At 42.7% G+C, this 12,886-nt stretch overlaps 1 protein-coding gene across 1 annotated transcript; it reads right to left on the bottom strand.

Annotated features, from left to right (window-relative positions):
• Window positions 1-8,554: 8,554 nt before the first annotated feature.
• fignl2 (fidgetin like 2) lies at window positions 8,555-10,636 on the bottom strand. Its single transcript, XM_076102381.1, has one exon. It carries the CDS (start codon window positions 10,634-10,636, stop codon window positions 8,555-8,557), a length of 2,082 nt encoding a protein of 693 aa, XP_075958496.1.
• Window positions 10,637-12,886: the final 2,250 nt, after the last annotated feature.

Raw genomic sequence — 12,886 nt, 5'->3', positions numbered from 1 at the left:
CTTCAAGTCGGACGTCTTCCCAACGGCAACTATTGCCGGAAAATCACGAGGCCTATCCTAATTAATGGCACTCAGGACATTCGCTTTCTGTGACCTCATACTAATGTGTTATGTTACAGTCTGTTGAGGGAATGGGTCTATACGGAAATGTATGGACATAGAAACATTTATGATCAAGTGTATTCCATTGCTTGAATTAAAATATATTTCAATTTGGGAGCTCACAGGAGCACGTGTCAGCATATGCAGGAATAACTAAAACTATTACAGATATATAACATATATGGGGACATATAAATTCAGCATGTCACTTCATATACATTTCAATATACATGTTTATTATATACTGCAGGCCCATACTGTATTAACACAATTATAAAATAAAGTGTCAATATGAAATATAACAAAGCTAGGACTAATAACATGTAGTGTAGGTTGTTTGTTATATGAACATACTTTGGTATAAAGGAAACATTTCACAAGTGCAAATGTGTCATATATTTCTTTTTCTCACAAACCGGCTTCCTGACGGATTTATCAACACACAGAATTCACAAAATAGGATTTGAAGTGGGTTTTATAGACCAGCACACATACGTATAGAAGGAAACTAGGAAGCAGATTACTTAGCAAATAATGCTGAATTTGAGAATAAAATACAGATTGCCCGACACTACGGACTATTAGAATGCATTCAATCATAAACAAGTCAGTAAGAGAAATTTGGCAGAATACATGGGGGAAATAAAAAAAGAGGAAGTTTCACTTTAGTTTACGACAGGCTACAGGAATCAGTGGAATGAGCAAAAAGCTATTTTGGCTGCAATAAAAAAGAAGTTATTAGAGGCTGAGGCTTGGGCATTGTGGGAAAACACCAAGGAGTACATGGAAGGCAAATGTGAGTGTGGAGCTTGAGAAGAAGTAAGACATTCTCAAACCGTGCTACAATTACTCACTTCAAATTAAGCAAGCTGTTCAGAGACCAGTGAGCAACTGGAGGAACTGTTTTTACTCTGCACGCTTTACTCAATCTGGAAATAGGGAGTGAAATGAAAACGGAAACTGATGGAATATCTGCACAGTGTTGGATTAGGTTTATAGAAATATAAATAACTCTTAAGAGGTTCGTGTATCAAACAGTAGAGGGCAGCAATGCACCATTAAAGCGTCTAGTCTGCCGAAACCAGAGAAGAAGAACGACCTTCTGTGACGCACTTACTAAAGTTGCGTGAGATCGTTTATTGTTGTATATTTTTTCTCCTTCTGATGTTCTGTCCTCCTCTTTCAATTCCTTACATATTTCCTATGTTACTCTCCCTGTGTTCAGTTTAACGCTACAGTACTCTCGACTTATTCATCCTGTAACGTCTAGCATGTTGGTGTTAAATCCTCCCAAAAGGTTGTTTATAGTTCATAAGGCAATCCATCTGAACTTTAAATAAAAATAAATATTATACATAAATATTATACATTGTATATTATACAAGAAATATAAATATAACATGTATGCTGGGTTCAACACCAAACAGAACAAAGATGAACACTGCTTTTCAAATAGCAGTTGAAGTGAAAGAAACTGGTCTTTTTAAACCTGGCTCGACGTAGCAGTCTTTTACATTATGAAAGTGCTTCATAAAGACTTATGGAGGACGAGTTGTTCGATGAAAGCCAAACAAACAAACACAACAACATAGTCGCTCTTAGAATCTGCTGCATTGCAGACAACTCAGAACTCGAAAATGTTCGACCTCCTACTAGAACATGTACAACGGAACAGCACTCAAAGTCTATTGTGGTTTTTGAATGAAGCTTCAAATGTGTGTTGTCATATTTTATGATGTCACCACTTTGAAAAAGGGGGGGGGGGGGAATATGATTTATTGTTATTGTCGTTATATAAATATATGTTTGTATACTGTTAGATTGCTGCTTTTGTGTTTTGGATCACAGTGACAATTTTATTTTTTAAAGGCTAAACGACAAAAAATATGGATTGAAGCTGAATATTTTGTTATACATTTTGGATCTATTGTTTTTCAATACACTTTGTCTGAGACTCTTCTCTTACAGAGAGGACTGAGCGGCGTGTCGTGTAAACTTCCCAACTGTTATTGTATTATGTTTGCTGGAGCAGAAATTTGACATGTTTGCTAATTTCCTTTGAACCATCTTATCTCTCTGCAAAAAAAAAAAAAATCTGGATTCACTGGAAAGTGCGCATCCTGCTTTGTGATGACGTTGTTTTTTTTGTGTAACTGAACCTTTTTTTGCATCCTAATTATATATCGCTGTTCCATGGAATCCGAGCACTAAGTGAAAGCGGCAAGCGTACGGGTGGATGGGCAGGAGGCCAACAAATACTGACAACCCACTTCATTATCGCATTGCTGTGCCAGCTTTAATGACGCATATTGTAGATATTGTAGATATATGACTTTTTTGGACATACTATACTATGACTATTTCATGAATTTTTTAAAACCACTATATATTATGACTTTTTCACTACTTTTTTCAACATACTATGACATCTCTTTGACATATTATACTGAGACTTTTTATGACTTTTTTCAACATACCATACCACCACATTTTTTCCACATACTACTATAGCTTTTTTCAGACTTTTTTTTGACATACTATGACTTTTTACGCCATACCATACTATGTCATGACGCTTTTTGACATACTATACTATGACTTTTACGACTTTTTCGATATAATATACTATGACTTTCTCAGGACATTTTTTATGTTTTTTTTGGTTAACTTTGTCCTTATCTGCTGCAAGGGTCCAAGCACGGAGGGTGTCTTATGCTGTAAAGATTGTAAGCCACCTGTGACAAATTTATGATTTGTTATATTTATTATATAGCCTTATCGCTTGGGGTCTAATATGAATGGATTCATGGCACAATCATGTAATACCTATGGTTTAATATTTTCTTGGACTGGCCACATGAGGGAGGTATAGACCTGCATTACATCTGCTTCATCTACAATGAGTTGAATAGTCTGTTTGGAATTAGGTGCCATCATGGCAAGATCACACAAGATCTTCTGCAGACTACCCAACATGAAGGAAATTACCAAAACATGAAGAGTTTCATGTTAACTCCTTCATCTGATTCTATAAATATCAGATTATGCTGCCATTCTCACAGTGACCCTTCTGTTTTGCTTGTTGTCATATATACCTATTCACTATTTATTTATTCAGTGATCACATTTTAGTCATGTGAGAGGGGGCAGGCCAAGATATTTTACCAGGACATTCCGTCTGTCAAACCCAATTTCCTCAGAGTTTTGATTGACCTGTCCAACACAGAAACAATGCAGCTGCAAAGATTTGACCGTTTCCTTTCAAACAACTTGAGCAGTTTCGATCCAGGTTTCAGATTCGTTTTTCCGTCTGTCTTGGAGCTGCAGACTTCATCTGATGGTTGTGATTCATTTTTTTTCGTGTTCTCTCATTAGGTCTTGTGAGTCTGTACGAAACTGCCAAATGTTGCAGAGCTGATGGACTCGGTCTCAATTACCATGAAGATTAAACTCTTTAGTATTCAGGCCAATGTTTGTGATGAAACAGCCAATATCTCATGTTAAATGACATTGATCACAGTCTCTAAAAGCAGTCTGCAGTGGTAGTGTTCCCTCTGAAACAATATGCAGCACCACCTCTGTCAAAGGCGAGAGTTCAACAATATTATTCAAAACCTTTCACTTAAAACTTTAAAGCTTTTTAGCTTTCTGCTGGTTGCAGGTTTGGTGTTCAAACAAATTCTTCAGATCATTTTTTTGTGTTACTATTGTTTGCTGCATTATCACTCACTGTGCAGGTCCGCCATCATCTTTTGGGGTCCTCTTAGGTAAAGGGCCCTTGTTGCAACTTTTCAACATCTGGAACCAATACAGCTGTGCGGGCTATCTGTGGGACCAGGGGGCTCGGAGGTTGTAGGCTGGGTTGGGGGGGGGGGGGGGGGGGGGGGGGGGCCAGGGGTTGGGCTAGTTGCTGCTAAGGCCCTGGGGGTCCATGTGTCCCTGACTTCAAAATAGACTTGATTGCTAACAGCTGGCAGTCCTAACTCACCCTGTGTCAGAGCTCTCCTCTGATGTCAACCTTGTCAGTATCAAGGCCCGGACAATGTAAGACCAGCAGCACGGCAAAGGTAGAGAAGAGGACTGCCTGTGTGAAATGAGATTCAGAGAATGACCTTTTGTTATGAAGGTTGTTACCATAAATAACTTTATCACATGAACTCTGTAAAAAACAAAAATGATGGAGAAATTTAAGTTGAATGCATGGGGGGGAAATCTTATTCAATCCCAATCAGCACAAAACAAATACATAAACACTAAACATACCAAATAGTCATAAATGCATCCATGAGTACAATGTAGTGACTAAAAGCTTTAGTTTCTGTTACAATTACACCTTTGACATCATCAAGTTATTTAAAATGTGCTATGATGCAAATTATTCTTCTAATCTTGACCATCTAATAAACCCAACTATGTACAGCTAATTATTCTGATCAATATAATTTCTTTTAATCATTGTGAAATGTTCTAACACTATCCGTTTTTATTACAGCTGTATCGCAGTGAGGAAAGTGTGGCAGAGCTGTGTCTTGCTATTCACTGCCACAGTATGAGTAAATAGGACAGCAGCTCATTAGCATCTTTTATTATCCAATTACAAACTCTGCTCGCCTAATTACCTCCAATCACCAGGGAGAAGAACATGATTGACTTCCTGCAGGACAGAATTCACTCAGGACAAAAAGGACACACTGGTGTTCAGTTGCTTACTGGATGGAAAGTGACTCACAGACTGTGGAAGTATATAGAAGGCAGGAGTTAGTGTGAGCAGTGTCTTTGTCCAACTATTACACATTTTCTTACAGCAATACCACCATGTGGAGGTAAAGCCTTTACAACGTTGTGACTGTTGCAAGTACAAAAACATGAAAAACTCCAGCCGGTGTATTCAATGCTTGATTGTCAAAACGTTTCCTGTAGTGTGAAGTTAGTATGGAAGATGTAAATGTGCCTCAACTCATATACCAATGTCACATATCAACATGGTCTATTCCACCTTTGCAAGGTTATTTTGTTCTGTTATTATGTTATTAACAATGAAATAATTTTTAAACAGCTGCAGAAACAATTATCCTTCATCAGAGGATGAAGGGCGGCCTCAGAACAAGGTTGTGCTTATAACAGAGCTATGCATCATTATTAGACCATTAATTACTCTGTCATCAACACCACCAGCATTACTGTTCTACTGGGATTCAGTCGCAGATGTTTTGAACTCAGCTTTGACACCACTATCCATAACTAGGGATCCTGTTTCATGCCTCGAATAAACTTAAAATTCTTGGCACAGAGTTTCTCAGATGTACTTCTTGTCTTAGTTAGTTTTGAGTCTTTGAAAGATGTCAGGAAAGACCAGAAATAGCACAGGGCGGGCCGCTGGGACGAGCAGTTGTTTACAGATAGTGACAGGGATGAAGGACCTCTGTGCTCTGGCGCTGGGCCTGAAACCTCAGGGGTGTGCTAGCACTGCTTCTGTTGCTGTTCTGGATGCCGCAACACAAAAACACATGCACGTGCAGGCTGGCAAACTTATGTGCATGTAGACACAAAAAACACACATGCATGGCTTTCATTCTAATCTTTCAGCCGCACAAAGATAAACGCTCACAACACATGGCCTCAACTGCAAAAATGCTTGTTTGAAATCTAACAGCAGCACACCTTCGCATGGACCCACTATGTACCTATTTCTTTTGTCACATTGACTTTACCTGCTAATGTGTGAAGTCAAATCCAAAACCTTTGGATGTAGTCCTGTGTGTTTCTATGTGAAACGATTTAGCAATCAGTTTAAGTAACTGTGTCGACCTTAACATTGGGGTCAAGCCAGGCTACAGATACAAGTACATATGGAAAGCACCACCATCATGTAAATTCTGCACTCTGGTCAATTGCAGTCCCTCTACTGCTGAAAGGGGAGAAAGAAAACAAAGAAATAACCGCAATGCAATATGGACAAATTCTGTTTAATATTGTGTGATACTCTTCTCTTAAAATACAGTCTTTTCTGAGGTAGACCATTACAGTTAAAGAACATTATTATCATGTTTAAAACAGACATCAAAAAAGACATGAAATAAATACTTTCATGTACAATATGCCGCAAAAATGAGGTAGAAATGGTTACAGAAAATGTACAATAACCAAAAACAAAGTCACCGCCAGAACGGATCAAAACATGTAAAAAATAAAAGCTAGTTTTATTGGACAAACTGTCTGGAGTGGTGGGCGTAACAAACATCAAAATGTTAGCTACTTGTACCTTTAAGTCATCATTATTATTTACTTACATGTGAATAATCGCTAGCGTTATCTAGACCATGCCGCTTGAGACGGGGGTTGTTTTGTAAGTTGTAAATGTGTTTTCAGTTTCTGAGACTGTGATCAGTATGCACAGAGGGGGTCACTCTAATTGATCTGGCTGTATGGCATGACTGAAGCCACCAGCTGGAGAGGGACGGCTGCGCTGTGATATAGGGTTGCTGGACATCAATCAGACCACTTCCACTCCAGAGGAATCGGTATAAGGGAAGGGGAGGAAGAAGGGGGGGGGGGGGAGAGGCTGCAGTGCCACATGGCCACTGGGGCTCGTGGCCAGGGGGCAATCCAATCTAATGAGATTGCACTGGGGAGAGAGAAAAAGAGAAAAATAATGATGAGGGAGGGAGGGAGAGGCAGAGGGAGGAAGGGGCAGTGGGAAATATTACATCACTCTGTGTATACCTCCTCAGGACCATAGCAACAGTCTAACATGAATGACCTCTGTACCAGCATTCCAGTGACCAGCGTTTTCCAGCTTGTTAAAACAGAACTGTGGGACTGGTGGAAAAGGAGAGATTTGTCTGGATTGTCTACATGTTGTGGTCATCCACAATATGTACACGTAAAGTGTAAATTCTTAGACTTTGGGATTTGCTGACAGGTACATAAAGACTCAATCTTTAAGCAGATTCTTCATCTGTGTTTTCTTTGTTTTCTTATTGTGCTCAGATGTCCACTGTGTGTGCACATGTGTGATTGTGTGCCTTGTATTTACATTCATAAATGGTATTTTGCAGCCGTAAAACTAGTAACCGCAGACATGCATATACAGGATATGTAAACACTAAACAATACAGGGATTAGCAGTGAACAGTTTGTCCAACAAAAACAGGAATATTTTCTGTCTACTACATAGCATTTCTTGAAGACAATCATCACTCCACCATGAACTACAATAAAAACAAAGGGTTAAAGAACAGAAAAGAAAACATGTTTATATATTCATATATAATAATACATCGATTTATGGCATCAAATATCCTTTGAAATACCTGAATTACATTCAATGTTACTCTTTGTAGCATATTCAAGTTTCTCTCCGAGGTAAAAGCCCAGCGGTGGTGGGTATTACAAGACTGTCAGGTTTCTCCTCGCTATTTTCTCTCGCTCCACGCCACTCTCTACTAAGACCCTAAGATTACGTACATTCTTTATTTCATATTTCTGAGGTAAAGAAATTCTTCCTGAGCATTTCAAAACAAGACTACATACTAAAAAAACAAAAGGAGTAAGTGAAAGAGAAAACAAACACGCTGTAGGTACACATTTTGTTCTGTAGGTGAGATTCTCAGGATAACTGCAGATGATGAGGAATGTGAGATCAAGAACATATGTGTATGCGGAAGTTATGATGTCAGTCAAATGTAGTACTATTGGCGACTTGAATAAAGATATGTGTGAAGTATTTCTACGACCAAAAATGTCGAGTGACTGCAAGGTTTTACTTGAACAACTCAACAGCAGCATGTTTAGAGTTGAGAAAGATTAATTCATTTATTATTTATTATTATTTTGGGGACCAGTCCGTTTTGAGAAATATAGCAATACTGTTGATGCATTTGGTTTGAAATATTTTTGGTCAAAAACTGTGGTTTACTTGAATCTTTCTTTCTGATCCCGAGCTCTTCTTACTGAATAATTAGTGACAATCCAATGACTAAATCAACATTAAGATAACATGGAAGTGGACTGGCAATAAATAGGATCCTGAGAGTAGCAGTCAAAGGGGGGATTTTCCAAACCCTGATTATCCATAATCTTGGACCACGTCACCTAGCAACAAATAATTGATTTTGTCCCGGACCAAGGCTAATCAGGATCTCTGAGAGTATCCAAATAGTATATAATCTGATTTTCCCATTGGCCAAAATACTAATACACTACCCCACTCAACAAGGCCTATTCCTCTTTATTTTCTTTGGGGGGAAAAAAAGTATTGTGGATATTCATACAGGAAAAAAACAGCACACCATGGCATGCTTCTGCCAGTAAAACAACGTATCGTATCGTTGAGCTTCTCTGGCTCTTTTGGCTGCATAATCTGTAATTACAGAACAACAAGAAAACATTCCCATGGCTTTCCATGTCAAAGCAAAGACGAGGAGTCCAAGTACAGTGACCGGCTGCTTTCTCAGTGGTTATACATCTTGCTCCACTCTATGCAAGTGTCCAGTTCTTTTGTGGTGGTGTGTGGGCGCACCTTGCAGAAGGCATTCTCAAAGTCCGTGAAGGCTGGGGGTTTGGAGGATGAGGGGTGGCCATGCATGGCCCCAGAGGGGGAGGATGCTGAGGAGAGTGCCTGCTGGCAGAGCTGCAGCAGCTCCCACACGGGGAAGCCTTCTGTGCGCTGCAGCACAGCACTCAGCTCCCTCTCGCTTAGGCTGCAGCCCTGGGGCGACAGCGCCTGCAGCAGCACCTGCCTGCGCATACCAACATCTGGCAGCCCAACGTGATATCGTTTGGCAAAGCTGCGATGCACTGCATCTTGCAGCAGATCTGGCCTTCCGGTGGCACATACAAGAATCACCAGACCTGTGGTTCCCACCTGGGCTTTCTCCAGGGTGGTCAGCAGCATCTGCCTCAGCCCCTCCTCTTCCATGGCCTCCACCTGGCTGAGCAGCACAACTGAGGGCTGTCGTGCCCCTGCCACCTGCAAAAGAGAGCCCAGAATGTGCTCTGCCTCAGCCTTCCCTTTAGAGGCCAGCATGGCTCCACTCAACCGGTAGAAGGAGGCCCCCAACTGTGAGGCCAAAGAACGAGTCAGCGTCGTCTTACCTCCTCCTCGGGGGCCAAAGAGCAGGACGGTTCTTGGAGGCCGCATCACTGGACTGGGCCTCAACACGGGCCACAGCAGGTCCTCCTCCAGGGCAGCCTTGACATGGGTGAGCCCAGCCAGCTCGCCCCAGCCCAGAGCTGGGCTGCAGTCCAGTAACTCTCCATTGACAAGGTCCAACAGTCGGGGGTCTGGGCTCTTCATAGTCTCAACAGTTGGAGCACACAATGGGGGGCGTTTGTGGGCCTGGGAGCGGTGCTGTTGCTGCTGTTGGATGAAGCCCTGCTCTGCCACGCCATTTTCCCCCGTCATGCCTGCAGGGGGGCTGTACTCCCCAGCTGCCCCATATTGAGGAGACACCAGGGGCTGGGAGGAGGGCTTACTGGCCTTGAAGGTATGAGGGTCTGTGCTGCCTGAACTACTGAAGCCATTTCCCCGGCACTCTGTTTTGTCATTCACACTGTAGGGTGAGTTTCCCCCAGCCTTCAAGGGATCATAGCTATATTTCCTGTAACGAGACCCGTCTGCGCTCTCATCCTCTTCTATACTCATCTCAAATGCTTTTCTTTTTAATGTCCCTTCAGAATCAGATGTCCCAAGGTTGGTGATCTGGTAACTATAGCTGCCTCCTACAACTGTGGGCCTTGAGGGAACTGGAGTAGGGGCTGGCAGACCTGAGGGAAGGTAAGTTGCAGAGGGGTGGCTGTAGCTGGGGGCAAGGCTGGTCTGGGGAGGGTATGTGCTAGGGGGGTAGCTATAGACAGGTGTGGTGGGGCTATAGCTGGGCACTAGGGTGGTGGTGGATTGGAGAGTGTGGAGGGAGGCAGGGGGAAGTGCTGCACCGGGTTGGGGACAGTACCCTGAGGAGAGATAGGTGCCATTGTAGCTAGAGGGGTACTCACTGGAGCCACTGCAGGAGCTGCTGCCACTGTAGCCCGAGTCTGAGAGGTTACTGTTCACCACCGAAACACTACTAATCCCTGGAGGGCCTGCAGAGGTGGCTATGGCCTTTGAACCTGAGAGGCTGTCATGGCCTCCAGGGGGCACCAGGGAATAGGAGGCATCGGTATTGTGCGTCAGTGGCCAGGGCTCCAGCTCAGCCTTTGGGGTGTTGAGGCCCCCAAAGGCCCCTGGCTCTGGGTAGGCGCCCAGAGTAGGTGGCCGGTCATACGGTGAGTCAAGCGCGCCAGAATATTTCTCAGCATAGCGCTTCAACAGGTTGGAGGCTGTGAGAGCAGAGATGTCATCATTGGCCCAGGCGTGGTTGTAGCCGCTGCGACCGCGAGCAGAGTACAATTCTGACTTGTGGGCTGGAGAGGAGGTGGTGGAGGAGACGTCCAGGTGCTGCTCAGGCCACTGGCTGAGAGGCTGGGCATGCTCTGGGTTCCAGTGCATCTTTAACAGGCCTGTCAAAAGAAACACACAGGGGAACCAGGTCATTATTTTCCTATAGTTGCAATTATGTCAGAAAATAGTCTATTGGTGGAGTAAGAATGAAGAACTTTGGTAGAAAACTGAGCTGTGCAGCTTTGCAATCATGGATGTAAATACATCTGGGTCAATTTAGCATCTATGATTCCTTTCCTGTGACTAACAAATAGAGAAGAGCTTTCCTATAAGATTGATTGCCTATATATATATATAATATATTAAAATATAATATAATATGCTGTTATAATAATATATAATTTTTGTGAAATGGCTCTTTCAATGTTAAATTTTGAATTGTACACATACTCTGCAATACTTGAGATACAGCAGAGACTTTTATTTTAGTTTGTGTTTCTTTGTTAAAGAGCTGTTCACCATGCTGCGACACCTGCACCCTCTGTTTATTCCTTATTTATTTTCATCATAATAGTCTATATTCGGTTTAAAATGAATTAGTAAACTAGACGGTGCAAAGTGGTATTAGCAGACATTTGTCAATGACCACTATCCTGTGCACAGTGACACATGGTCTGAGCCCCTCCTCTTCAAGCAGCCAGTGAAAAGAAATTGCCTTTCTTCTGTTTGGAAAATAATCTTTTTCAGTGTTGCCATCATTTATGCTAGCAGAAGGGGCTCACATTTCCCAGAGAGGGATAGGAAGGTTAAGGGGAGGTGAATGGAGAAAGAGAAAGCTGCAGAAAGAAAAAGAGTACAGGCAGATCAGTACGTTGGATGTGTTGTTTTGCAGTTTCCCATGTTGGAGTATAGCAATAAGATCCCACCACTATTCCCTGTACTGCTAACATCTGCAGGTCTCCCAGAGGACCTATTGTTATCTCCCCGTGCATGTTGCTCTGAATGCCTGCTCTCTCCGCCCTGCACCCCCACCTACCACCCACCAATCCACCCACCCACCGTACACCAGAGCTCCAAAGGCCCAGTGGCCGGCTGGACAGAGGGAGGGAGGGAGGGAAAGAGAGTGTGTGTGTGTGTGTGTGTGTGTGTGTGTGCGGACAGTGGTGTGGAGAGAGTGAGAAAGACAGAAAGAAAGAAAAAGAGAGAAAGCAAGAGGGGGTTGGGTTTGGATTTGCAGCATAGTGTGCTATTCATCAGCACAGTCTCCCATGGAACATTGGGAAAGTGGAATGTCTGTTCCTCTGGCTGACTTCAGCACCGGCTGAGCTCTGATTGATCATGGCTGCTACGCACCGAGCACATCGCTGAGCTAACAGCAGAGAGGGCAGTCGAAAGAGAGATTTAGTTCCATGAATTGTTTTCCCTTCATGTCCCCTCATGCAAAGGTCTTATTATCCAGTAAAACATTCAACTGACATTGACATCTGAAATGAGCGGAACATGCATATGTTTGGGGGTCTAACGACTCAAGTAAACAATGCATCTGCTAATCTGTGTTTGCACACTATTCTGTTTATCTTCTCAAGCCCATGTTTTAGTGTGCCTGCATGTTCAACTGTGAATTGTCATAGCTGAAGAATATGTGTTTATGCGAGAGTTTTATCACAGTAGGATAGTAATAGAATTGTGTATTTCATGACTAGCGCTACCTCTCGCTGACGTATTCGCTTGACATTCCATACATAGCTTGGCATCATTGAAGTGTCATGATTCACCCTGAGGTGAGGACTACTCCAGCCAGAGACAGGGAGGTAAAAAGGAATAGAGCAAAAAGCCGTTATTGCTGGCCTCTCTGCCATTCCTCCAGTGGACGGCTGTTGATTCATTATTCATGGCTGTCTGCGTGTGTGGAGCCAGGCTTCTTATTGCCATTTAAATCAAATCTCAATATCCACAGCCTGCGATTCTGCTGCTGCCCTCTGTAGCTCACTCCTTAACTTTGCCCTCTTTCTTTACCCGCTTCCCAAACCTCACCATGTGTGTTTTCAGATTACTCCCGTTATTTATTCAGTCAGATGAGACCAGCAGACCAGATGGCCGTTGGATTATCATGTCCTTCATATTCAAATCCACTGCCTTGAATTCCCAATGGCCAAACCAGTTCAAGTACTTCCCGAAGCTTCAGTCAACCCACACACCCTCCACAGCAAGAGGTAAAGGAACATTCTCGCACTCTGTTCACTTTTTTTTACAAACATGCTGAAGACATTGTCTCGTCCACACCCAGATGACCACATATTTCTGTGGTCTGACTCGCAGGTCTTTGTCCGGGCTGCAGAAACCATATATGTCCTGCAGGCCCTTCCCATCTGCAGCCCAACCAGTGAGCAGCCCCAATAATGG

The sequence above is a fragment of the Anarhichas minor genome, unplaced genomic scaffold (assembly GCF_050575085.1).
Source record: "Anarhichas minor isolate MPS153535 unplaced genomic scaffold, ASM5057508v1 ptg000003l, whole genome shotgun sequence".
NCBI lineage: Eukaryota > Metazoa > Chordata > Actinopteri > Perciformes > Anarhichadidae > Anarhichas > Anarhichas minor.
This window is presented reverse-complemented; position numbering and strand designations above follow the sequence as displayed.